Raw genomic sequence first — 26,367 nt, 5'->3', positions numbered from 1 at the left:
TAATTTTTTAAAAAATAAAAAATATATATTATTATACACAATTATTTTGACATTAAAAAAAAAGTAAATATATGAACAATTGATTAGTAAAAATCTCATATTAAGTATTTTTATTAAATTTTCTTTAATTTTTATTGGTTTGTTTTGATTCTTTTCAATTTATTTATACGATAGATTCTATAGTCAACTCATATTAGATACCCTCCCGATTCTTATTTAACCGGCCTGTCCGAATCTTTTTCTACAACATTTTTTTATGCCTAGAAACAATTATTGAATTTCTAATTATAATGTTTTGTTTTTCTCAAACATATAATGTTTAGTTTTTGTTTTAAGTTATGTAATTTTATTTGTTAGAAATTAATTTTTACATTAAAAAAAAGTCACTTTTACCCTGATGTAACTTATTGGGCCACGTGATATAATTTTATTGGGCCTTATATGATATATAGCACAGTAAAAAAGAAAAAGAAAAACATTAAATTTATATAAATTACTACCAAATAAAAACACAGAACACCGTATTCATAGATCAAAATTTTCACTTGTTAATTCGGAAACTCTTTCGTGTATCGTTTTTCTTTTTCCGATTCCCGTTCCTTACTCCAGAACTTCGATTTCTCATTCTCTGCTTCAAAACTTGTTTGATTTTGCATTCCTTCACCCACTTTTGCAGCACTCACTCTCCAATTATGGCCAAAGGCGTAATATCTGACGACGAAGGTGAACCCTAATCCCTATTTCATTCTTAGTATAATGTTTTCCTCTTCTAAGTGCTTCTTGGTTCTTATCGAAACCCTAACTTTTTCGGTTGTTCTATGGGTGCAGATGAGGTTGAGATGGACGAGAGAGAGCCCGTTGATGGTGAAGAATTGGAAGAGGGAGGTCGAGATATGGACGAGGATGATGAGGATGAAGAAGAAGAGGGTATGAACTTTGATTGTTCCGAGTTTATGTGTTATTGCTGTTTACGATTTTTTTTCTTACTTTTTGTTGTTCTCAGTGGCTGCGGACTGCGGTGTTTTTTGGGTATTTTTTTTAGTATACTGGGACTTTCAAATTAGGGAAATTAGGGTTTCTCAAGTGGCATTGTTTGATATTGGTATGAAACTCGGCTTATGTAGTGCTGGAAAGTTGTTTTTGCTAGATTGATGATGTAAGTTTAGATACGAAAACAATTTTGGAATAGTATTTCTGAGTTGTGTCTGTGCTATGTAAATATGAACTAAGGTCGAGGTCGATAATCTGCATGTTTCTATTTGGTAGTTTCATATGGAAATTGTGATGCTTATTTTTGAGTTATGTTTTAGTTCAATTGGTGATGGAATTATCTCTACATGGGGTGCTATCTTGTTGTGCTTATATTTTTTTCTTTTCCCCTTACTTCAGAAGGGCAAGATGAATATGAAAAGGATGGATTTATAGTTGATGAAATTGAGGAAGAAGAGGAACAGGATGAAGAAGAAAGAGCAGACAGTGACGAAGAGCGTCAGAAGAAGAAAAAGAGGAAGAAAAAGTTGGTTCTCTATCCTTTTTGTGTTCTTTCCGCATTTGCTTATGTTTGATGTTAATAAACATATTTTCAGACAACAAAGAACAATGTTTGATGATATGTAGATAGCTTTTTAGTTAAACTGGATCAGTTGTTTTTGGAATACATATATGGTAATCTCTCTTGCATCATGTAGCTAACAACTTTTTTTCTTCTAAAACTTTGTGGTGTTTTTTATCTTATCTAAATCTTTGTCCTACTATTTATAAATCCATGTCATGCATGTTGATAGAAATTCACATGGTCTAGGGTATGCCCTTGTTCTTATTCTCCCTGTCCCTCTGAGGACAGATGGGCATGTGATTGAAGAAAATTGGGTGTGTTTTCATATCTATCTTTAATTTAAAATTGTAACTCACACACGATGCTACCGTTATCAATTTAATTTTCTTTTGAATTTATTCTTGCTATTTTAGGGAGGAGTATGTCCTTGATGAAGATGATTATGAACTGTTGGAGGACAACAATATCAATATTCATCGTCGGAAGGTTTTTCAACTCATATTTTCATTTTTAATTAATGTTGGCCTATTAGGTTTCTAAACTTTGCTTAATAATAATATTCTTAAATTTATCAGGAAAGCAAAAAGTTCAAAAGATTAAAAAAGGGCCAGAGGGATGAGGAGGGGCAATCTGGACAATCTGACGAAGAAGAGTTTTATGGAAGTGGTAAGGTTGGGCGAACTGCTGAGGAGAAACTTAAACGCAGTTTATTTGGCGATGATGAAGGTACGTCCTAGTTGTGGTTATTGTCTTTGGGTTTCTATTGACATCATTTGATAGTCGGTGAGAATTACTTCTGAGATGAATGTGATATATTTATATGTATCTCTCTGGAAGAATAAGTTATGGTATTGGAATTGTTCACCAGAAAACGACAAGTTAAGGGATGAGATTTGAATTGTGTAGCATAATTTTTTAGTGTAAAATTACCTGAACTAAATTAGTATTATATTTTGAAATGCATTTTTGGACATGCTGTCAGGAACTCATCTTGAAGACATTGCCGAAGAGGAGGAGCAAGGAGAAGAGGAGGAGGATGCTGACATCGGGGAAGAAGATGAAATGGCCGACTTCATTGTAGATGAAGAAGAAGTTGATGAGAACGGAGCCCCTGTGAGGTATTTTTAATGCATGCTTTTATTTTATGCTTTTATTTTATATCAATAAGAATATTAATATTTGATTTAATGTTCTGTTACTGCAATTCTTTATAGGACTAAGAAGCCAAAGGGTGTAAGAAGGACTAGGCAGGCACCGGGAGTCTCGTCCTCAGCTTTACAAGAAGCTCAAGAATTATTCGGTGATGTCGATGAGTTGCTTTTAGCTCGCAGTCGTAGTCGAGGATCCGATGATTACAAAGAGACTAGACTTGAAGATGAATTTGAGCCTATTGTTCTCTCTGAGAAATATATGACAGAGAATGATGACCGAATAAGGGAGTCCGATATTCCAGAGAGAATGCAGGTCTTCTAAGATTTCTATGGAATAAGATTAAAAAACTCCCTAGTTAATTTCGGTACATTCTTGTAAGATGAGTTTTTTTTTCTTTCCCTTGTAGATATTAGAGGAGAGTACCGGTGCTCCTTCACTGGATGAAAATAGTATAGATGAAGAGAGTCAGTGGATAGCTACTCAAGTTATAAGTGGGGCAGTCCCTTGGATTCCAAAGTTAGTTTCAAAGTCAAATTCAAAGTTAGATTCAGACTCCAAAAATAATGGGAAGGATGAGGATCTACCAATTGACAAGGATGATATTGTCAGACCTAATAATGGGATGGATGAGGATCTACCAACTGACAAGGATGATACTGTCAGATTTAAGGATCGGAAGTATGAGGATCTACCAATTGACATGAATGATATTGTCAGATTTTTGAAACTGCATCATGTCCAAAAGTTAGATGTGAGTATTACCTGCATCTTGAGATTTGCATATGTAGTTTACATCAACCTTGTTTTCCTAATTTGGAATTTTGTCTTTTAGATTCCTTTTATTGCCATGTATCGGAAGGAGGAGTGTTTGAGCTTATTGAAAGACCTACCTGAAGCTGGAAATGATAATTGGGATAAGAATAACAAAACACCTACTCTAAAATGGCACAAGGTCTGTTATGATTTATTTTTGTGTCTTCTATTTTGTTAATATATTGTTTGATACTGATAACGTGATAATAACTCTTCAAATTGATTTTGTGCAATTTTAGACACTTTGGGCTCTACAGGACCTGGACAGGAAGTGGCTGCTTCTTCAGAAGCGGAAGAATGCCCTTCAATTATACTACAACAAACGGTTTGAAGAAGAGTCTCGTCGTGTATACGATGAAACAAGACTAAACTTGAATAGGCAATTGTTTGAATCAGTTATGAGATCACTGAAGGAGGCAGAATCAGAGAGGGAGGTTGATGATGTTGACTCGAAGTTCAACTTGCATTTCCCACCAGGTGAAGCTGGTGTTGATGAAGGGCAGTACAAAAGGCCAAAGCGGAAATCAATGTATAGCACTTTCAGTAAGGCAGGTCTGTGGGAAGTTGCAAGCAGGTTTGGGTCTAGCTCTGAGCAAATTGGATTATGTCTATCTGTAGTTCAGCTGGTAAGTATGCTTGAATTTAGAACCACTTTTTGTTTAGACCATAAACATAACCTAAAGGTTTTGTTTTGTCTACTCTCTTCTACAGCATGAGTTTGTAGATCCAAAGGAAACTCCAGAAGAGGTGGCTTCTAACTTCACATGTGCCATGTACGATACCCCCGAAGAAGTTCTTAAATGTGCTAGGCACATGGTATGCATCTGTAACTTTATCCATAATCATTAAAATTTGTCCTTTGTTTGATCATTTGGTTATTTTTGTTCCAGGCAGCTGTTGAGATAAGTTGTGAGCCCAACATAAAGAAATATGTTCGTAACCACTTTATTGACCACGCCGTGGTGTCAACCTCCCCAACTCCCGATGGAAATACAACGATAGATTCGTTCCATCAGTTTTCTGGGGTGAAATGGCTGCGAGAGAAGCCTTTGAATAAATTTGAGGATGCCCAATGGCTCCTTATACAGAAGGCAGAAGAAGACAAACTCATTCAAGTTACTATTAAGCTTCCTGAAGAACATCTTAATAAGTTAATAGACCAATTCAATGAGTATTACATCAGTGATAGTGTCAGCAGGTCTGCTCAACTGTGGAATGAACAGAGGAAGCTGATACTGCAGGATGCAATTTTTCGATTTCTTTTACCATCAATGGAAAAAGAAGCAAGAGGTGTCTTAGCAAGCAAAGCAAAGCACTGGGTACTTACTGAGTATGGGAAGGCTTTGTGGAGTAAGGTTTCTGTGGGGCCTTATCAACAAAAGGAAAATGATCTTAGCTCGGATGATGAGGCTGCTCCTAGGGTTATGGCCTGCTCTTGGGGCCCTGGAAAGCCACAAACAACTTTTGTTATGTTAGATTCATCGGGAGAAGTGCAAGATGTGCTATACACTGGGTCGCTTACTTTAAGGTCACAGAATGTCCATGACCAACAAAGGAAGAAGAATGACCAAGAACGCGTATTGAAGTTTATGACAGATCACCAACCACATGTTGTTGTTTTAGGAGCAGCTAACTTGTCTTGCACTCGTTTGAAAGAAGATATTTATGAGGTTATATCTTGGTTTCTAAGTTTACATTTATATTTTGGTAAATTTTGTGATACAATTCCTATACATACAATATAATGAATGCTTATTTCCATTTTAATTTCATTCACCTTACTGAACATGGAAAAGATATAGATCAGTTGTCCGTCATATTCCTATTCCATTACTTTCATCCCCATTCCATTCTGGTCCCTCCAATCTATCTTTTACCAAGTAGTTTGGTTTACTTAACAAACCTGAATACTATCCGAAACATCACACATGACAATATATACTTTTGTATTGAATTTTAAAATGATTTTTTGTGTTAGTAAGAGCCGGTATAAATTTATTTGATGAGGACAATCAGTACATGTTTATTTTTTATGGGGTAACATGTGATGGTTACTGTTAAGCCGCATAAAATGGCATGGTCATTGTGTCCTCAGTCAGAATTATGATTAATTTTTTTTCCCGCCCTCCCCCGGTTGAAAAAGACTTCTGCTACTGTTGTATTGTTGGTCTCATCTGTTGGTTTCTACTTTCTTCTATCAGGTTATTTTTAAGATGGTTGAGGAAAATCCTAGAGATGTTGGGCATGAAATGGACGGGCTCAGCATTGTGTATGGTGATGAATCTCTGCCCCGTCTTTACGAAAATTCCCAAATTTCCTCTGAACAACTTCCTTCGCAGCAGCTAGGTAAATATTGTGTTAGATGTATGCTACCCATCATGTAATGCATCCTATTATAACTAATCCTACTTTTGTTGCTTTGACAGGTATAGTGAGGCGGGCTGTTGCTCTTGGTCGATTTCTCCAGAACCCATTAGCAATGGTTGCAACATTATGTGGGCCCAAAAAGGAAATATTGTCATGGAAACTGACCCCTTGGGAGAGTTTTCTAAACCCGGATGATAAAATTGGGATAGTTGAGCAGGTTATGATAGATGTGACCAATCAGGTGGGCTTAGACATTAATTTAGCAATAAGTCATGAATGGTTATTTGCTCCGTTACAGTTTATTTCGGGGCTTGGTCCGCGGAAGGCTGCATCCTTGCAGAGATCGCTAGTTAGAGCCGGCTCAATTTATACCAGAAAGGATTTTGTGACAGATCACCAACTTGGTAAAAAGGTGTTTGTCAATGCGGTTGGTTTCTTGCGTGTCCGGCGAAGTGGATTGGCTGCTAGCAGCAGCCAATTTATTGATTTGCTGGATGATACACGAATTCATCCTGAATCATATGTTCTTGCTCAAGAGTTGGCCAAAGATGTCTATGACGAAGACGGCACGGGTGATGCAAATGATGACGATGATGCCTTAGAGATGGCCATAGAACATGTGAGAGATCGGCCTAGTTATTTGAAAAATCTGGCCGTGGAGCAATATGCTGAAGACAATGAACGTAAAGACAAAATTGAAACTTTATATGATATAAGAAGAGAATTGATTCAAGGTTTTCAGGATTGGCGTAAGCAATATGAAGAACCAAGTCAGGATGAGGAGTTCTATATGATTTCAGGTGAGACTGAGGAGACTCTCGCTGAAGGTAAAATGGTCCAGGTTACAGTTCGCCGAGTTCAAGCCCAAAGGGCAATATGTGGGCTTGAATCTGGAATGACCGGAATCCTTATGAAAGAAGACTATGCAGATGACTTGAGAGATATAATTGAATTATCTGATAGGCTACATGAAGGTGACATGCTCACTTGTAAAATCAAGTCAATCCAAAAAAATAGGTATCAAGTCTTCCTTGTTTGTAAAGAAAGTGAAATGAGAAGTGATCGATTACATCACAACCACAACTTTGATCCCTATTATCACGAAGACCGGAGTTCCTTGCCGAATGAGCAAGACAAAATTCGGAAAGAAAGGGAGCGTTCAAAAAAGAATTTCAAGCCTAGGATGATTGTTCATCCTAGATTTCAAAACATAACTACCGATGAAGCATACGAGGTTTGCTTTTTAGTAACTTCATGTTGTATTGACCATTTTCTAGAATCTTAATATTTTCCAAAGTTGTGATTTTTTCTTAATTCTGCGAATATACATATCAATCTGTTGGACAAAATAGCATTGAGTCTATGGCTACAAAAAGTTTTTTTTTGCCTGATAGTTAACTCCTAAACTTAATTGGATTGATTCTTTTTTCTTTGTATGTATGATTCTTTGGATACTCACGGCATATTGGTAATTTTGGTAACATATTGTTTGGATCTATAAATTTTATTTTATTCTGAATTTTGGCGAAAATGCATACGTTTTTGCCATTATTTCCCTAGGTATATCTTTCCATAAAATGGAAACAAGGGTCCTCCTCTATTGGTTTCTTAATAATTGTTTTCCTTTAGCAGTACATATTTTGACATGCTCTTTTCAATTAGTCAGACTTATTACATATTTGGTTAAGAACCTAGAACAATTTTACCCAATAAGTGTGAAAAGAGTATTTCCTCTTGCTTCTATTATTCTAACTTATCTTTTTGTTTTTATCGAAGAGGGAGCTGCAATATTTACCGAAATAACAAATTTTCTTATGTTGAATCTTTGTAATTAGATGCCATAGATTCGAATAAATCATTCGTAGTTCTAGTTCCTAAAGTTGGTGTATGTTCTTGATGTAAGAACTACTATTAATATATTAACAAATAAGATGATAAAAATAACAAAATTTAGTGAAAACATTTATACAATACTGAGATTTCATCTCTTTCATCTCTAAAGCACTATCTTTTAAGTGGCATGTACTAGTTACAAGGAAAAAAGGACAAATTGAATTTGTGTATAATGATTTATGTGCATGCTTAACTTCGCCTGTCTTTACGCAGTTCTTGTCAGACAAGGATCCTGGTGAAAGTATTTTTCGTCCTAATGATAAGGGTCCATCATATCTTACTTTGACTCTTAAAATTCATGATGGAGTATATGCCCACAAGGAGATAATTGAAGGCGGGAAGGAACTGAAGGACATCACAAGCTTACTTCGAATCGGAAAGACGCTTAAAATTGGAGAGGATACTTTCGAGGATTTAGATGAGGTAAGGTACTCCACCTGGCTTTCTGGACCACCTTTCTTGTGACATTATGACTTACTCTTTCCTATTAATTATTGCTTAGGTTATGGACCGATATGTTGATCCCTTGGTTACTCATTTAAGAACAATGTTAAATTATCGCAAGTTCAGGACGGGTTTGAAAACAGAAGTTGACGAACTTTTGAAGACCGAAAAGGAAGAGAATCCAATGCGTATAGTTTATAGTTTTGGCATCTGTCATGAACATCCTGGCACATTTGTATTGACTTACATAAGAAGTACAAATCCACACCATGAGTACATTGGTCTTTACCCCAAGGGATTCAGGTTCCGCAAAAAGATGTTTGAGGATATTGACCGGCTTGTGGCATATTTTCAAAGGCACATTGATGATCCACAAAATGATTCAGCACCTTCCATTAGATCAGTAGCTGCAATGGTGCCAATGCGAAGCCCTGCTACTGGTGGCTCATCAGGGGCATCTGTGGGTAGTGGCTGGGGTGGTTCGAACAGCGAGGGTGGTTGGAGAGGAGGTCACTCGTATGATAGGGATCGATCTTCTACTCCTGGTTCCAGAACAGGTATACGAGATTTTAAATTCAGCTCTAGTTTGAGGTGAATTTAATTATTTTGTTTGGATTTCTTCTGCTAGTATTGCGCCTGCTTTGACTTTAAATATAATTAGTTACCATGAATCCTCTCTTGTTATTTACATGTTGATTGGTTTCTTCTGTGCATTTTGTTTGTTCTACGTCTACCTGTTCTCTTTGTCTGCAGTTCACATATCATTCAACTAATTGCTTCCACTTGTCATTTTCCAGTTCTTTTTATTCAAAACTTTTACCCTGATCTTGTTTCTTTATTTTTACAGGACGACCTGATTACAGAAATAATGGGAATCGAGATGAACACCCTAGTGGATTGCCGCGTCCATATGGTGGTGGACGAGGGCGTGGCCGTGGTTCTTATAACAATAGTAGTAGAGGACACAACAACAATGAAAGGCGTGCCGGTGCAACCAGATGGGGAGCTGCCGTGAAAGACGGGGATGACAGTTTAAGCAACTTCCCAGGGGCTAAGATTCAAAACTCCCCTGGAAGAGAAGCATTTCCGGGTGGTTGGGGTGGAAGTAGTGGTTGGGGAGGTGGAGCTAGTGGTGGTGACAAAAGTGGCTGGGGAGGTGGAGCCAGTGCTGGTGACAAAAATGGTTGGGGAGGTGGAGCTAGTGGTGGTGACAAAAGTGGCTGGGGAGGTGGAGCTAGTACTGATGACAAAAGTGGCTGGGGAGGTGGAGCTAGTGGTGGTGACAAAAGTGGCTGGGGAGGTGGAGCTAGTGGTGGTGACAAAAGTGGCTGGGGTGCTGGTACAAGCGATGCTGAACAGGGAAATTCCGGCTGGGGAACTGGATCCAAGAAAGCTGGCGACAATGGATGGTCTGGAAACTAACCGAGGGGGAATCCTCAGAACTTGGTATTAGGTTCCAGGAGTAAAATTTTGCTGTGTTGTGCAATTCACCCTAAATGAATATTTAGTAGTTTATTTTTGTGAAGCGCCACGTTTGTTCATAACTACATTGAATGCAATCATTAGTTGAGTAATATTTATATAGATCGACATACAGATGCAGTTTTTCTTCTGATTAGAGTTGTGCTTGCTTACCAATTACCATGTACTATTTGACTACCAAATAGAGAAATAGTCCACCTTATAAAAATAGGCAAAATTACTGTCTCTAGGTCTTTATGTCATTCACTTGCTTAGTTGTCTGTTTAATTTTCAATGTTATCATTGTAAAACATGCGCATTACTATTATTATTAATTATTAATATCATCTATTTTTTTGTTAAATGAAAGCAGACGGGTTATAAAAACACTGATAATTTTCTTTTTAAAATGTTTTTTTAATAAATATATAAATTTAAAATTAAATTTTTAGGGTTTTCTAACTTTGAATTTTTGGATTTTTTTGTTCTCTAGTCCAGATAAACAATCAACTGAGGAAGGATCCACTCCGTTATCTTCTTTTCCTTTTGAATATACAATTCTTCCACGCCCTTCTGCAATCGCGGAAACAAACTATTCTGTTTTGCGAAATATCAATCTTAGTATTTGTCTTCATTTTCTATTAGTATACAAAAATCTAACCATTACATTCCTTTAAACTATTAACATTAAAAGCCAGAGATTTGTTCAAGAAGCAGCTTCAGCGACTTTACTATGTTGTAATTCAGGTCATTTTATAAAATGAATATATAATAAAGGTTAAATATGTTTTTGGTCTCTACAAAATAGCAAATTTTATTTTTGGTCCTTATAAAAACAAATTACATGTTTTGGTCTTTACAAAATTATTATGAACGTAGTTTTAGTCCAACTGTTAAACCAATGCGTATTTTTTAATGATTCTTTTGGAGACATGTTAAGAACGTCTTAAAAAAAATTTTGAAAAAAAGTGAACTCCAAATTTAATTTTTAAGTCGAGATTTTCATTACTTTTATCATTATTTTTTGAAATTTAAAAAATTCATATTTTACTCTTGTCATTTTAAAAAATTCTAAAATTTGATAAATAAATATTTTACAGTATTCTAAAATTGCAATTATCCTTTTGCACAGTTTGAAAATTGACGTTCTGATGCACTAAAATACAACAATTTAAGATATATATATATATATATATATATATATATATATATATATATATATATATATATATATATATATATATATATATATATATATATATATATATATATATATATATATATATATATATATATATATATATATAGGGAATGTATCAAGTAGGAGGGTTTTTAAATAAGAGATAAGAGCATTCAATGCTAACCATTAGATTAATCAAGAGAGAGAAGTAATAATTATATTAATATTTTAATTAATAATTTAATTTCTCTCTCTTGATTAATCCAATAGTTAGGATTGAATGCTCTTATCTCTTATTTAAAAATTCCTCCTCATCATGACTATTGATTTTTCTCAATCTAATGGATAAAATTAATGAGTATTATTTTTCCCTCTCCATATTTAATTACTTATTAATTTTAACCATTAAATTGAAAAGAATCAATGGTCATGATGATGAGTAAGTCTTAATAATTTACTATTAGAGTAAGAATCAATGGAATTTGAATTTACTTTATATATATAAATAATAAATTCAAATTCCAATTTTCGGAGACACCTTTGAGACTTGTTGACACATTTTTTGTGTATGTGATAACATACATAAATTTGAATTTCAATCTTCAGATGCACTCTTGGGACACTATTTTTGACACATTATTTTGGTACATCTGGTAACATAGGGAATAAATACTAATTTTAATCTACGAATATAACATTGAAAACTATCTTTGACCTATTCAAATTCAAATCTCCGGATGTACCACTGAGACAATATTGTTGACATACGTTACATAGATAACTTTGGATAACATAAATCACAAGTCATTCATAAACCAACCATCATTTCTAAAGATAAGTGTTTTTTTCACAAGTGATACACACATTAGTTATTTATACAAGTCATTCACACAATAATATCGTTTGCATAAAACATGCATGATTCATAACCTAGTCATTAAAAATGTTCACATTAAAATACAAATTAAAATATAACTACCAGGTATGTCTAATGTCCTTGTTCCTTCTCTATCTCATATATTGTAATGCATATTGTGTTTTGATAATATCACATCCAAAGTGACCATCCCAAGAGTGTCTTCTTGAAACTCTTCTATAGTTATTGCAACTCTTTCAAGCGCAGCAATTATGTGATATATAGACAATATATCCTCAACAGGATCCGCCTTTACCTGTTCCTCTTTTAGTATCTCCCGATAAGTTGGACTAGAGAGATCTCCATCTGGAACATGTGTCATATAAAAAAACACTATATAAAACAATTAGATGTATCTGAATACCGTATTCCATGCACGAGAAGGTGGCACGTCACATACATCCTCTGACACCAAATACTAATGGTAGTCGAAAAATATCCCACCAACAAATCTCTAGAGGAAAGTGGATGGAGCAACAACTATGGGGTCCTAGATATACCTTATAAATATTCAAACTGTCATAATACTCACCTACGTAGATATGGTTACATAGTCGAGACCCGCGAGACTGCCATTTGTAGGGATGTCAATGAGGCGGGCAGGAGCGGGAGATACATTTCCATCACAATTTCCGCCCTCGAATCAACGTGGTAACCATTTAATATAATCAAAAACATATTTCCAATCGATAATGTGTAGGAAATGTTGGAGGATCCATGTTGGATTATAATTATATCAAACAAGTTTCCCACCAATTTTACTTGTGAACCCCCTTCAAGTTCATAAACGACTTAAGGTAAACAACATCAACATAGGTTACACTTTTATCCATAAGAATGTAAGTGCCAACCAAAATTAGAAAGTATGTCTTCAATGCACATTCTCTATGGTAGACAACTTGTTCATCATCACCTTTAACATTTATAGTTGCGTTCAAATGGCCAATATATTTTTGTGTTAAGAATGAAAATTTGGCATAACACTCTCGAGTGTCTTCGATCTCATTTTGGGCCCCACTCGCATCAATTCATAATTTTGTTATTATTAGGTCGAAACGCCTTAGATTTATGAATTGTAGAGGAAAGTGATAATGAGATTGAGGAAGGTGATAATGAGATGGAGGAAAATGATAATGAGATTGAGGAAAGTGATAAAAAGATTGAGGAGAGTGATGATGTGGTTGAGAAGAGTTCTAGTGAGAAAAGAGTGGAGATTGATAAAAATCCACTAACACCAACTGAAAGGGAGGTTGTAGAAGAGGTAGAGAAGGAAGCACCTATAGTTGTTCCTTTTCCCTATACCCCACTGATTTCTTTCCCGCAAAGTCTTATGGAAGCTAAGGTAGACTCCAAATCCATAATGTATGTGAAGGTATAAGAAAATACCAACACTAATGCACCCTTATTTGAAGTCTTGCATAAAAAGAGAAATTTAGATGACCATGAAACTAAGGATATCATTAGTGATAAGAGGGTAAGGTTAACCTTTGAGGTGGTGGATAATATCACTAAGCCCGAATTTGAAAAACTTATACTTAGGATAGATCCAAAACCGCCACCCCGATTTCAAAAGAATGAACCACCCCACAGAAGAAAGAAAAGAAAAGGTGAGGGATATGTGAGATGGTTTGATAAGTGGCCATGGAAAATGAGGTTTGCTAAAAGTTCAACCGAGGAGTCATTCTCGAGAGAACCACCTTGAGTGCTTGCACTCTTAAGCCGTCGAGCTATCGACGTTAAACAAAGCGCTACGTGGGAGGCAACCCACGAGTTTTCAGTTTAATGTTTTTCTTTTATCATTTGAACTTGCAGATAATAAAGATATGGATCGCTTGTCGCGACTCGGCCATATCTAGGCGAAAAATCTATAGACGATCATCTCAAAGATGAGCTGGTCTCCACGCACATTCCTACGAATGTTGCTGCTGGTGGTGACACCGTTGATGAGCATGATAGGAGAAGGTATTTCCTCCGGACGCGGAGCGGATTTGGTCGTGATAGCCCGCCGGTAGCATCCATATAGGTTCTGTCTTTTCTTCTCCACCTTGGATCGAAACATTGAGGATAATGTTTGGTTTAAGTGTGGGGGAGAAGCTTTACCGCTTTAATTTGTTGTTTTATTGTTTTCTAGTTATGTTGTCAAGTCTTTATATATGATTTTCTGTTGTTATCAAATTTCCCCGAAATTTGAAAATTTTAACCTCCAACAAAAATTTGAATTTTGACGCATGGCATACACACTCTGGAAGTATAGAGGTTGTCACACTTTAGGAATTGTTAGAAAGACTTGGAGATGTTTCAACAACATCGATACCGTCCTGACACCCTTAACCCCCTCATTATGTGATATCAATTTGGATGCCCATTATGTCGAGACCTTAGGCTCAAGTTTTCAAAGTAGCTCTTAAGTAGTTTATATTAGCAGTCGGCACCATCTTAAGCACAAACTACGTAGGGAGTCGATGAATATAAGTGAATGATCCTGTTTTTAATAGATAAATGATTTGATTGAAAAAAAAATAACCCTCTAAGTTAGGTGACCCTCACCCGGTCATTTAGCCCAACGGTTGTTACGCATATAAGGATTTAATAATTAGCACCCACTGTTGGTTGGCCTAGAGGTCACTGGTACTGGGCTTGGTAGGGTGGACTACGGTCTGATCCCCCGCAACCGCAGTTGGGAAATATGGGGCTTCGCCATTTAAAAAACCAGAACCCCGTGCTAAAGAAAAGAAAAGGATCATAGTCGCTAACCGATTTCCCTACTATGTGCGTGTACGGATAACGGGCTTAATGTGATTGCGCTTGAATGAAAAGAGTGAAAGGAAAAACGAGAGATATAGGTTGAGTTATAATGGCATAATTCGAATTGGTTTGTATAAGGAGGGAGTTTTTGAACATTGTGTCGTTACGGTATCCTTGGTGTTGATATCTATTACCTATCGATGTAACATTTGCCTAACACAAATATGATTAGGAGTCGTGTCATGCCCTTGTTTCGAATCGAGCTTAACTATTTTCTTTTACTGTGTGGTTGATTGCTTGAGGACAAGCAATGGTTTAAGTGTGGGGGTATTTGATAACACGAAAATGTATCACATATTTGGCTTGATTTACATATATTATTTCCCTATTTTATCTTAATTATGTTGCTTTATGTCGGTATTATGCTGGTATTTTCATTGTTTCAGGTTTTATGTTCGTTTTGGAGACTATTTGTGAAAAGGAAAGAAATGGAGCTAAAATCACTACTATTTGTGCCTAAAAGATGGAAAAGGGATGCTGAAGCAAGAAAGGGGTGCAAAGAAAGCCCAATTGTGCAAACTAAAAGCTCAATCCACGAAGATAGAGGGAGATGCCCATCTCCAAATGGAGACCCCCGTCTCCAAATGGAGACCCCCGTCTCCAAAGTTGAGATGCCCATCTCCAAAGGCCCAAAGCCCACAAATGACCACGTCACAAATGGAGACGCCCGTCTCCACCTCTCCACTATTTTCTCCACTTCTTTCTCACACAAGGCGCACGTCTCCAACCCTCCCTAAAAAAGCTCCACTTGAGACGCACGTCTCAAGTCTGTTTGCCTAGTCTTCCTGAAGAAGTGGAGACGTGCGTCTCCCAAGTCTGCGTCAGAAGGTGCTATATTCACGGAACGAAACTGCCTACGCTCAGCTATAAAAGGAGACTGATACTTCAGTTTCCAGTGTCCGAGTTTTTCAGCAAGGATCAACATTTTAGTTTTAAGCTTTCGTATTATTTTTATTCCAGTATTTTATTTCCAGCATTATATTTCCAGCAATTATTTTCTATCCCGTTCATCTTTTCTCACAACAATTTCTCCACCGGAAATTGTTGTGAACCTTTTACTGGATCTAACCTTACGTTAGATCATAGTATTTTATTTCCTTGTTTTTATAATTATTTGATCGAAGAATTTATCGAAGAACAATCCAACCGATTTGTGGTGGAGGTTCGAGTACTTGAAGATCTAAAGATTTATTCCAGATTAATTTTATTCAGGTTTATTATTTACCGCCTTTATTTATATTTATTGCATGATATATTATATGCCAATTAATATGCCTAATATTATGAACCGAATTTATTTATGCATGTTTAACCATATTAATATGTCTGGCTAATTTATTTAGATGTCGGTATGTAAAGTAATTTAACCGTAGGGATCCGAATTAAATTGGCTTAATTATGTTTTATTAAATGTCACTTGTTTTTGGTTTGTATGTCTAATTTAATTAGTAAGTCTTAAAACCAATAGAGCGAAAGTTTGAGGGGTTAAGACGGTCAAAGGTTAAAATCAATAGAGCGAAAGTTTGAGATCTTTAACTGGATAGTATACATAGGACATTAGTTTTAAGGATGGCGAAAGCGTATTAGAACTAATTAGAACTTATTTATTTTCAAAAAGTGTTTTTAAACCCGCGCGGGATGGCGAAAGCGTACGTTAGGGATATTAGCATGTTCCGAGTCAACAGAGCGAGAGTTTGAGATTAGGAGATTTAAGTAGATAACGACTTCATAAAACAAGCATTTTATTAACTAGGTTGTTTTCAAAAAGCGTTTCTAAATCTGGTGGGATGGCGAAAGCGTACATTAAGAGTTAGGATCGTAGTCTGAATCAATAGATCGAGAGTTTGAGAGGAGGACTTTTAAATAACATAGTTAGTAAAGATCTTTGATTTAATTAAAATCTGGCCAATGGAACTTCGGATCACCTAAGTTTGATGAAATACATACTGATATCCGTTTGTTATTATATTTTTACCTAGATTTAAGATTTTAGTTTCCCCATTTATAAAAAACCCAAATATCATTAGCCTTAGCTTTACATAGTAACTTTAGATAACGGTAGGTCGATTTATAGTCCCTGTGGATTCAATATCTTTTAAAACTACACGACACGACTGTGCACTTGCAGTTATCCCGACTAATAGACACGTAAAGTCACGATCAGAGGCAGAATCCCCTTCAGATTCAGAAGTATCTTCAGAAGTTAACTCAGCTGTTGACACAACACCAAAGTTAGATTGAGACTTGCTTCAATCCCATGCTTCTGATCCTTTCACAACGACGTCTCTACTGACTTCAACTTTATTAGTGACTGGGCAATAAAACTTATAAGCACATGTACTGTGGTACCCAATCGGTAACATTACTATGCTTCTATCATCCATTTTCTTTCTAATAGCACCTAGAACATGTTTGTAACAAACTGAACCAAATACCCTGAAATGACTTGCACTATGTTTATCTCCAACCCACTTCTTGCAAGGAACAATTTCCTTCAGCTTTTTCTTTGGACACATGTTAAGCATATATGTTGAAGTGGCAACAGCTTCTCCCTAAAAAGTGTGAGGCAAATTCTTCTCTTTCATAATGCTCCTTGTCATACCAAGCAAAGTTGTAGTTCTTCTTTTAGCAAGACCATTGTGTTGAGGACTGTATGGGGCAGTCACCTCATGCTAAATTCCATTCTCCTCACATAACTTCTTGTACTCTATAGAGTTATACTCACCTTCACCATCAATTTTGAGAACTTTCAACTTCTGACCACTATGTTTTTCAGCCTTCAGCTTGAACTTCTAAGATGCAGTAAACACTTCTGGCTTAAACTTGATGAGTGCTACCCATATTATCTTTGTGAACTCATCCACAAAAGACACAAAGTACTTATTTCCTCCAAGTGAATGTACTTAAAATGTTACACATGCATCAGAATGCACTACTCCCGAAGTATGTTATTTTCTTGGGGCCACTTCTGATGCAAATGGCAATCGAGGTTCTTTCTTTTCATGCATATCTCACATGACTTCTCAGGCTTGACAATCTTAAGAATTCCATGTACCATCTTTTTAGAACTCAGATGCCCTAAGCTTATGAAGTTCAGATGCCCCAATATCTTATGCCATAACTCACTATCACCTTTAGCACCTTTTGCACTGAATGTTCAGTTGCTTCACAATCTTAGGCATTTAGTTTCAGCTGTCTCCATATTCACCTTGAATGTTCTATTGCTTTCCTGTTCAGATTGCATAATCAGCTTTTGATCAAAATCATACAACTTTAAGAGATTGTTATTCCTAGTTACTAAAAAAACCTTTTTCAATGAGCTGACATACACTCATCTGATTGCTCTTCATACCAGGAACATACCAAACATCCTTGATCAAAACGGTTTTACCATTCTTCACTTTAACTTTGACATTTTATATACCTTCAACATTAAGGTATTTATCATTAGCATATGTGATATTTGTCCTATTTCTAAAGTCAAAATTAATCAGCCGTTGTTTGTTTCCAGTTAAGTGATTTGAGCAGCCAGTGTCCACATACCACCATTCAACCAAATATCCACCATCAAATTTAAAATCCATAAATAGAATAGGTTCATCACCAGAATCTACTTTGGCTGTGTTTGATTCTTCTGATTTCCTTTCCTTGTTTGACCAACAGTCCTTGGCAAAGTGACCAAACCTATTATAGTTGTAACACTAAACCTTTCTCTTGTTAAGCTTCTCCTTTCCCTTACGATGTTTCTTTTCATCAGATTTAGAGGCTTCTGACTTCTGTGAACCACTATCATGTCTCTTTGTGGCTTCTGACCAAGACTGATTTTGACTATTCTTACCAAAATACGCATTCAGAGTTTGCTCTACCTCTCTTTCAAAGGTTCTCTTAGTCAAACACAACTGTTGTGCCTATAGACTACTCCAGAGCTCTTCCATTACGATTCCGATCGTGAATTCAAGAAACAAAATGAATCACACATGCCTCACGAATACTCATGTTTACATGCGAATCAAACTATAACTCTAGATACCAATTGTTGGTGCACAAGGTTGATGATGAGGATGAAGATGGAGAGAGAGAGAGAAAGAGAGAGAGAGAGAGAAGAGAAAAAATAAAACAAACTCTTAATGGTGAAAATTCAGTTTTGATTTCACTGTGACAAACTTGTTTAAATACACAAAAATCAAAATGCCACGTAAGCAAAACTAACTATGCTAATAAAACTCAAAACAAAGTTTTGAACATGGAACTTCTCAGCTAAGCTAAGAAAGGTTATGAAGCATGTAGCTTATGACTAAACAATCTCTACACCTTTTGACTAATGCAGAGCTTCTGACTAACAATATTAGAACCTTCTGACTCTAAAACCAACTTATGAATATGAATTACTTTTAACAAATACAAATTTTGAAACCCAAGTTTTCTTGTCATCTTACAAACCAAACAAATAATGATTCAAACGAAATATGTAACTTAATATAGCTTAAGTAGTTTCTATTGGATGTGACCTAATGAATTTTAATGAAAATCATTTAAAGAATTATAGTCCATGTATAAAAAATTGGAAAAGCAATAATGAATGAGAATTTTACCAAATGTGAGAGATAGAACTGCTTGTCATGAATTAAGAGGAGTAGAGTTTGATGAAGATGTTTGGTTTGAATGAACAAGAATAGATGTTGAGAGAAAATATTGGACCCAAATTTGTGAAAGCTCTGTTGTTTTCGAGAGAGATGTTTTTTTTTTTTTTTAAAATTTGAAATGTAACGAAACAAAAAGGGAAAACTGTCCGCACCACTTAAATGACATAATCTAGATTTTAATGTCCATTTGGGGCATCCTGCTTTTTTGATCCAAACATATTCTTTACTTGCCTTTGGCGCGATCTTAATATTGAGTTTGTAGTGTTGATTTGTGTCAGAATGTCAGAATTTCAAAATTCAAACATTGTGAAAGAGGTATATTTGATTTTTCACAAAACTAAATGAGTAATGATATGAGGTGTAAAGAACAATTTATTCGTATTTTTTACACAAAGCCATTTAACCAACTTGGAGGTTTGATGACTTTAACGAGCTCTAACATTCAGGTCTAAAGATAACTTTCTATTAGTCTCACAATATTTTAAGATTTAGAGTTTAAACTCATATTTGTGGATTTATTTTGATATTAAAATATCATAGAATTTTATCATATATTATTTTTTAAAAAAACTTATTAAAAGAATAATTGTGTAAATATAATCTAACATAAATGATGAATTATATAAAAAAAGGGCAAAATATTCATTTTGATCCCTTAATTATACTCTTAAGTTAAGATTGGTTCTTTAATTTTTTTGTGTCACTTTGGTCCCTTAATTTTCAAAATGTTTAATTTTAGTCTTTTTCTTTATCTAATTAGCGACAGAAAAACTTTGAAAAAGGTCGCTAATTAGACAAAAATGACTAAAATAAAACGTTTGAAAAGTTAAGAGATCAATGTGACAAAAAAAAGTTAAAGGACTAATGTGAACTCAAATATATATAGTTAAAGAAACAAAACGAATATTTTGAAAAAAAAAAAAAACTCAAAGGGCAAATTCAAAATTTAAAAAAAAATGAGTAAAATAATTTTTTTAACTAGTAATAAAGTGTTTTTTTTAACTAGGAAGGATTTTCAGTAAGAATCGCATTGAAAAAACAAGACTGAGAGACAAGAAAGAACCGGGTTATAACCGGGCTAACCCGAATAAAGGGTATAAAATCACCCTAGTTATGTTTTAGGGTTTTTAGGTTGCTGCTTGTGCTGTGTTGGATCTATTACCGCCCCAAAATCTACTTCTCTCTAAGCCACCATGACTGCTCAAACTCAAGAAGAGCTCCTTGCTCAGCATCTCGAACAGCAGAAGATCCACGTAATTCACCTTCTCTTCTTCATACTCTAAACCATTTTTTCACTTTTAATTTTGTATTTTTTGTTGATTTTTAGTTTAGTCTTTGGTTGATAATAGTTTGATTTGAAGTACTTACCCTTTTATAATTCTGTGTCTTCTGTGTTCTAGAAGACTGTGTATGAAATGAATTAGGGTTTTAGTTGTTACAGTATTTTTGAATAATTTTGGTGTAGTAGTTTACATGTTGGGTTTTATATTAGGGTTTTTGGATTTGATTAACTGTATCATGATTGTTCATTTCATATGCAATAAACTTTGAGGTTTTAATGGTGCTGAAATGTTACTGAAATTTTGTATGAATAACAAGAGTCATATAATTTTAAAAAGCTGAAAATGTTCTTGTGATGAAAATCTTATGTAAGTGTAGAAACTGGATACTTTGTTTGCTGGATTGCTGCATTTTTTTTGAACATTTGAGTGATATGTTTTTGCAGCATGATGAGCCTGTAGTTGAGGACGATGATGATGAGGAAGATGAGGATGACGATGATGATGAGGAAGATGATGACGTTGAAGGTATGCCTTTAAATAAGATTACTTGCTGTTGCTCTTGTGATTTGCCCCCATTTTGCATTTGGCTAAGGTTTACTGGCATTCCTTGGTTAATTTGATAGGAATTAGTTCAAAAAATGAAAAATGTGCAGTTAATTAGGTTAGTTTTGCTTAAAATGTGTGCTTGAAAATAATGGTCTGCATTCTTTTTAATTTCATTTTTCCATTTGCATTCTTCCTTTACAAAGTTATAGTAATGTTCATGGTTAAATATCCTTCTTTAATAGTTCACTTGATTCTTTTTTGTTGTTTTGATTCAGAGATCACTATCAGTTTAACTGTGATGTTTCACATGATTAGATAGTAGACATTGAAGTCAATCATGTGATGTTGCACATTATTAGATAGTTGAAATTGAAGTCAAATCTACAATTTGTTCTCAGCTGTCGTGTCTTTAGACGTGAGTTGAGAGATGTGATATTTCATTGTGTGTTGTGATATGTAGATTCCTCAGTTCTGTATGACTGTTAAATTCTGCTAATGCTTTTGGACTTGGATTGAAGCTATAATGATGGATACAATCTCTAAAACTTTTCTATTGCAGGACTAGAAGGTGATGCATCTGGTAGGTCCAAACAGACCCGAAGTGAAAAGAAGAGCCGCAAGGCAATGCTTAAACTTGGAATGAAACCTGTTACTGGTGTCAGCCGTGTGACAGTCAAGAAGAGCAAGAATGTTAGCACTTGACACATTTATTTCATTTGAGTGGTTTTTATTGACAGAGTTATCACTATTTAGTATTTGTCTAAACTGAATGTTGGTTTTGTATTTGTTCATCAGATCTTGTTCGTCATCTCAAAGCCAGATGTTTTCAAGAGCCCAACTTCCGACACCTACATTATTTTTGGAGAAGCTAAGATTGAGGACTTGAGTTCGCAGCTCCAAACTCAGGCAGCAGAGCAGTTCAAGGCTCCTAACTTGAGCAATGTCGGAGCCAAGCCAGAATCCTCTGGTATTGCTACGGAAGAGGAAGATGTAGACGAGACTGGTGTTGATCCCAAGGATATCGAGTTGGTGGTCACTCAAGCTGGTGTGCCAAGATCAAGAGCTGTTAAAGCTCTCAAAGCTGCCAATGGAGACATTGTTGCTGCCATTATGGAGCTTACAAATTAATGCTCAGAATTGCAGTGTTTTAGATTTTGGATTGTGGAGCAATTTTTCTTTGTTGGTCAAATTTTTTGCGCTTGTTCGGTTTGAAATAGTGGTTAATCTTTATATTTGCTTTGATCTATTTTCTGTGTAATTGCACTTGCAAAAAGAAAAACACTAGACTTTCTCTTAAAAGCTCATTTTAATGCCAATGCAAGGATAACAGTCATAAGTATCAATCATCTATCTGGTTATTGACCGTGCAAATCCATGTCCTTCAAAACATGGTTAAAGGTAAATCTGTTTCATATCCTGGTAAAAATGTCTATCTTTTTCGCAAGATGTTTTTTAATCACAATTGAGAGTGGAAAAACAGAATGTTTAATCACATGCTTAACACTCAGCTTGTTTCTTTTGTTGTTACATATACTCTTTAATTCAGCATTATCTTTAATGAGGTAAGTAGTTCCTATTGTTGTTTAAATGAAGGTTTCATAGTTGTGTGTTACTGAATGAATTGAAAATAATTGTTTCTCCAGTTATTCGGTCAAAAGTTGTTAAATATTTTTGCTTGTTTCCTGGCAAAATAATTTTCTCTAAAGTTATATGTACCCAACAAAAATGCTAATTGTATTTGCAAAAATGCTAATTCTCTATATATCAGTTAACTTTTTAGTATCAACGTCAGTTTTTATCCAGAAAAAAAAAACTCAGTTTTTATGGTTGTTTTAATAAAATAAATATTTTTAACTAAAAATAAAATTGAAAGAAAAATTACGCCACAACTTAATAAAAAAAGTTAAACAATATGAATTAGTTGAATTGAAAGGATACTCGTTTTTTCTGGACTACTTAATTCATTGTTTGTCTTTAGAAGAAGTGCATATGCATAAACCCGTAATTTTTCTTTTATTCCACTCTTAAATTTGTTTTGATAAATTCATAATTATTGAGTTTGTTAGTAATATAAATGAAATAAAAAATAAAATTTATCTAACAAAAATGCTTAGAAAAATAAAATTATGTACATCTCAGATGTATACAATTAAGAGATATAATATACTATAATTTTACATTAGTCAATCACTATAACTTCATAAATATCTTTCAAATGATATAAAAACAGATTAACTCAACCGTTTATTTACAGACTTTAAAAATGCAGACAACATAACAATATCAATGAATCAATGATATACTCATATAAATAAGGTTAAAATTTTATTTAACGATTTTCAAATTTCTCCATTATTAAAACATATCTTCATTATTTTTTTCATATAAAACTTAAAATTAATGTTTTTATTACTAAATGAAACTTAAATAACAAGTATTTGACTAAATTCCAAGCTCTTATAGTCAATGAAACAATATTTAATAACAAGTATTTGACTAAATTCCAAGCTCTCATAGTCAATGAAACAATATGTTTAATTCAAGACCTATGTTTACTCCAATTAGTCAATGCTCTACTTATTGAAAAAGACTATTTATATTCAAATAATTGTGTAAAGAATAAAAACTTTTTTGATTTTTAGTTTTTAAAAGTTGAGTATGATAAAATTTATTTGGTAAGTGAACGCGATCGATTTTTGTTAATCCAGTTCCGTCAATGATACGTACCACTGCGACTATAGAAAAACTATAGTTTCCTTTATATATGTCTACTAAATTAGGGTTACAATGTTACAATCAATATATAATAGAGTTGTGATAGTTTGACACCGTTTTGTACATACACCGTATGATGCAACAAAGCAAAATGACTTACATAAATCAAAGTTAAAATAAATTATGTATCAAATTACGGCGTGGTGTTACAAAATGATGTAAAGATAACTTTTCTCATATATAATACTATGATTCAATTTACAATAATAATCATGAAGCCCTTGCACCTCCTAGTTACCTATCCATAATAATCTTTATAATATGAGTCATACTCAATAATACCCATAATAATCTCCACATTATGAGCTATACTTAACAATATCCATAATAATCTCCACAATATAAGCCATACTCATCTATATCCACCTTGACGAATATCAAATCTCTACGGAGATTTCCTATTGGACGATCCCATTCTAGAAAATGGGAAGGCACACCTCTTGTTTAACACAGAGAAACATGTAACAAGTCCAAATAATAGTTGAGATTGTCGTTGATAACTGACTTGTTCAACATATCAACTGCATTATAAGAAGTATGAATATTTTCAAGTAATATACGTCAAAATGCAAGTAACTCTATGATATTGTTAAACCTTACACCAATATGGTTGGTCCTAGCATGATACACCTGATGTTTGTCAAATAAATGGAACTTTGACTATCAGAATGCAACCAAACTCTAATTTTCTCAACATATTAAGAGTCCCGCATCAGACAATATATGACATGAACATGTGCTTATATGTGGGAAAATCCTCACATACAAGCTGATTTTGTAGAGTTAAGACCCAACCACACTTTGTTAACATGGTAATAGAGCTTAGTTTAAGACCCGTTGGACCACTTGCTACCAAGTTTATGCTATCGGGACACCCACCACTTATTTCTCTGCTCTAGATATTCAGCTTTGGGTGTGAGAGGGTGTGTTAAGAGTCTCCCATCATATAAAACATAGCTTGAGCATGTGCTTATAAGTGGTGAAAATCCTCACATACACACTGGTCTTGTAAGGTTGAGTTAGGCCAAACCACACTTTCTTAATACAACACCCAATTCTCTCAAAAATCTGTAAGCTATAAGGCTTCTTTGGCTGCTTCACATGACTTCATGTACTCTGCTTAAGTTGTCAACATAGCCATTATGGATTGAACCAATCATTTCCAACAAATAGGCCCTCCTGATAAAGTAAATGCATATCTCGTTGTAGACCTCCTATCATCCAAATCACTAGCATATTATGAATCAACATATCCTACAATAGAAAGATCACTATCTTTACTGCTAAATATGATACCTTTACCTGTTGCCCCCCTAATGGATTTGATTCGAGTCATGGTTTTTGTATGATTTGAGTCGCACACGTGAAATCTCAAATTTTCAAGTTTTTTGAAATAGTTTGAGATTCCACTTTCTACATAATTGAACTGGTATCAAATACGGTTCTTGTTCCATTAACTTAACCAATTAACTAAAAACATAATGATTATACTCAAATGCAAACACTTTGAACTATAAATGCTAAAACAAAAAGATTCAAAACTTAATCCAAAGATGTACAATTAAATATGAGAGTCGATAACAATTAATAACAAAACAAAAAAACAAAAGCTTAAGAGACAAGTAACAAAATCATAATGAGGTTCTCCCCCTTAATGTATTAGAGACATGCAATTTCACCACTAACCTTTCCGAGGATAAGATAAATTCGTAGGGATGTTATAAATGTTGGAATCATGATCAAAATGATCTGGGGACCAACACCTCTAGATTAAGTCTGTGCATATAGCCCGCGCCAAGCAAGCAGCGGCCGAGTATGCAGAATTGTAGCCTGGAACCTAGTAAAAATCGTAATAGGTGGCCGAAATAAGAAGAGTCACTAGATAGTAACAATTCTCGAAGTATTTATAGCTTCCAATGCATACATTGATGATTATATTGTACTAGCACAAAGAAATAAACCCTCTGCCGCGCCCCCTTTCCTCAACACGCACGAGACCGCAAAAATATGGATAAAGAGGTTTACCAAAGCATAACCTTTTTGCTTCTTATACATATACCAATGCTGAATCATCTTGACGAAAGTCAAAATAACATGGTGCACTTGAGAATGAAAAATCTGTAAATGCTCGAGCACTCCTTTCTTAAACTTAGTGAAAGAGAGTCTCTACTTCAAATTTTGGATCAAACATTTGTAGATGAAAATGGAACCCCCAACAAATTACAGATTCTTTTGTCATTGTTAATGGAAGAAACATAACATTCTAATGACATACCTATATCCACAAAGGAACCTTTGATGCAAGTATCTTTGTTGAAGCTCGAAGCTATCCCTTAGAGTTTTGAATATACCCATTGGTATTGAGCGACATCCGATGCCTCCATCGGTCATCTCGGTGCACCATGATTGCTTGAATATCAAGGAAAAACAAACTACTATAAGGATTGGTAGAAGGATTTTAAAATTCATTATAAACCTTAGCCTCTGTATTGCTAGAAACCCATCCAATCACCCCTAAAGGATCTGAGGACCAA

General features: G+C 34.8%; 2 protein-coding genes across 2 annotated transcripts; both read left to right on the top strand.

The window, feature by feature from the left end:
- The first annotated feature begins 521 nt into the window (after window positions 1-521).
- On the top strand, window positions 522-9,842 carry LOC131609982 (transcription elongation factor SPT6 homolog). Its single transcript, XM_058881830.1, has 17 exons — window positions 522-723; window positions 829-927; window positions 1,390-1,516; window positions 1,969-2,041; window positions 2,131-2,281; window positions 2,538-2,673; window positions 2,770-3,019; window positions 3,114-3,458; window positions 3,540-3,659; window positions 3,760-4,146; window positions 4,232-4,336; window positions 4,411-5,190; window positions 5,722-5,866; window positions 5,947-7,121; window positions 7,994-8,203; window positions 8,283-8,781; window positions 9,072-9,842. Exons 1-17 carry the CDS (start codon window positions 693-695, stop codon window positions 9,644-9,646), a joined length of 5,208 nt encoding a protein of 1,735 aa, XP_058737813.1. The 5' UTR covers window positions 522-692; the 3' UTR covers window positions 9,647-9,842.
- A 10,482-nt stretch (window positions 9,843-20,324) lies between these two features.
- On the top strand, window positions 20,325-22,401 carry LOC131612364 (nascent polypeptide-associated complex subunit alpha-like protein 1). Its single transcript, XM_058884160.1, has 4 exons — window positions 20,325-20,482; window positions 20,956-21,037; window positions 21,618-21,748; window positions 21,854-22,401. Exons 1-4 carry the CDS (start codon window positions 20,423-20,425, stop codon window positions 22,184-22,186), a joined length of 606 nt encoding a protein of 201 aa, XP_058740143.1. The 5' UTR covers window positions 20,325-20,422; the 3' UTR covers window positions 22,187-22,401.
- The last annotated feature ends 3,966 nt before the right edge of the window (window positions 22,402-26,367 follow it).

The sequence above is a fragment of the Vicia villosa genome, linkage group LG6 (assembly GCF_029867415.1).
Source record: "Vicia villosa cultivar HV-30 ecotype Madison, WI linkage group LG6, Vvil1.0, whole genome shotgun sequence".
Taxonomy (NCBI): domain Eukaryota; kingdom Viridiplantae; phylum Streptophyta; class Magnoliopsida; order Fabales; family Fabaceae; genus Vicia; species Vicia villosa.
Note: the sequence above shows the minus strand (reverse complement) of the source record. Positions and strands in the feature narration are given on the sequence as shown.

Coding starts and splice junctions, on each gene's coding strand:
- LOC131609982 (XM_058881830.1), top strand. CDS start 693: ATGGCCAAAGGCGTAATATCTGACGACGAAG. Junction 2,042..2,130: donor TCAATATTCATCGTCGGAAG/GTTTTTCAACTC, acceptor TAAATTTATCAG/GAAAGCAAAAAGTTCAAAAG. Junction 8,204..8,282: donor CTTTCGAGGATTTAGATGAG/GTAAGGTACTCC, acceptor ATTATTGCTTAG/GTTATGGACCGATATGTTGA.
- LOC131612364 (XM_058884160.1), top strand. CDS start 20,423: ATGACTGCTCAAACTCAAGAAGAGCTCCTTGCTCAGCATCTCGAACAG. Junction 20,483..20,955: donor TCGAACAGCAGAAGATCCAC/GTAATTCACCTT, acceptor ATGTTTTTGCAG/CATGATGAGCCTGTAGTTGA. Junction 21,749..21,853: donor CAGTCAAGAAGAGCAAGAAT/GTTAGCACTTGA, acceptor TTTGTTCATCAG/ATCTTGTTCGTCATCTCAAA.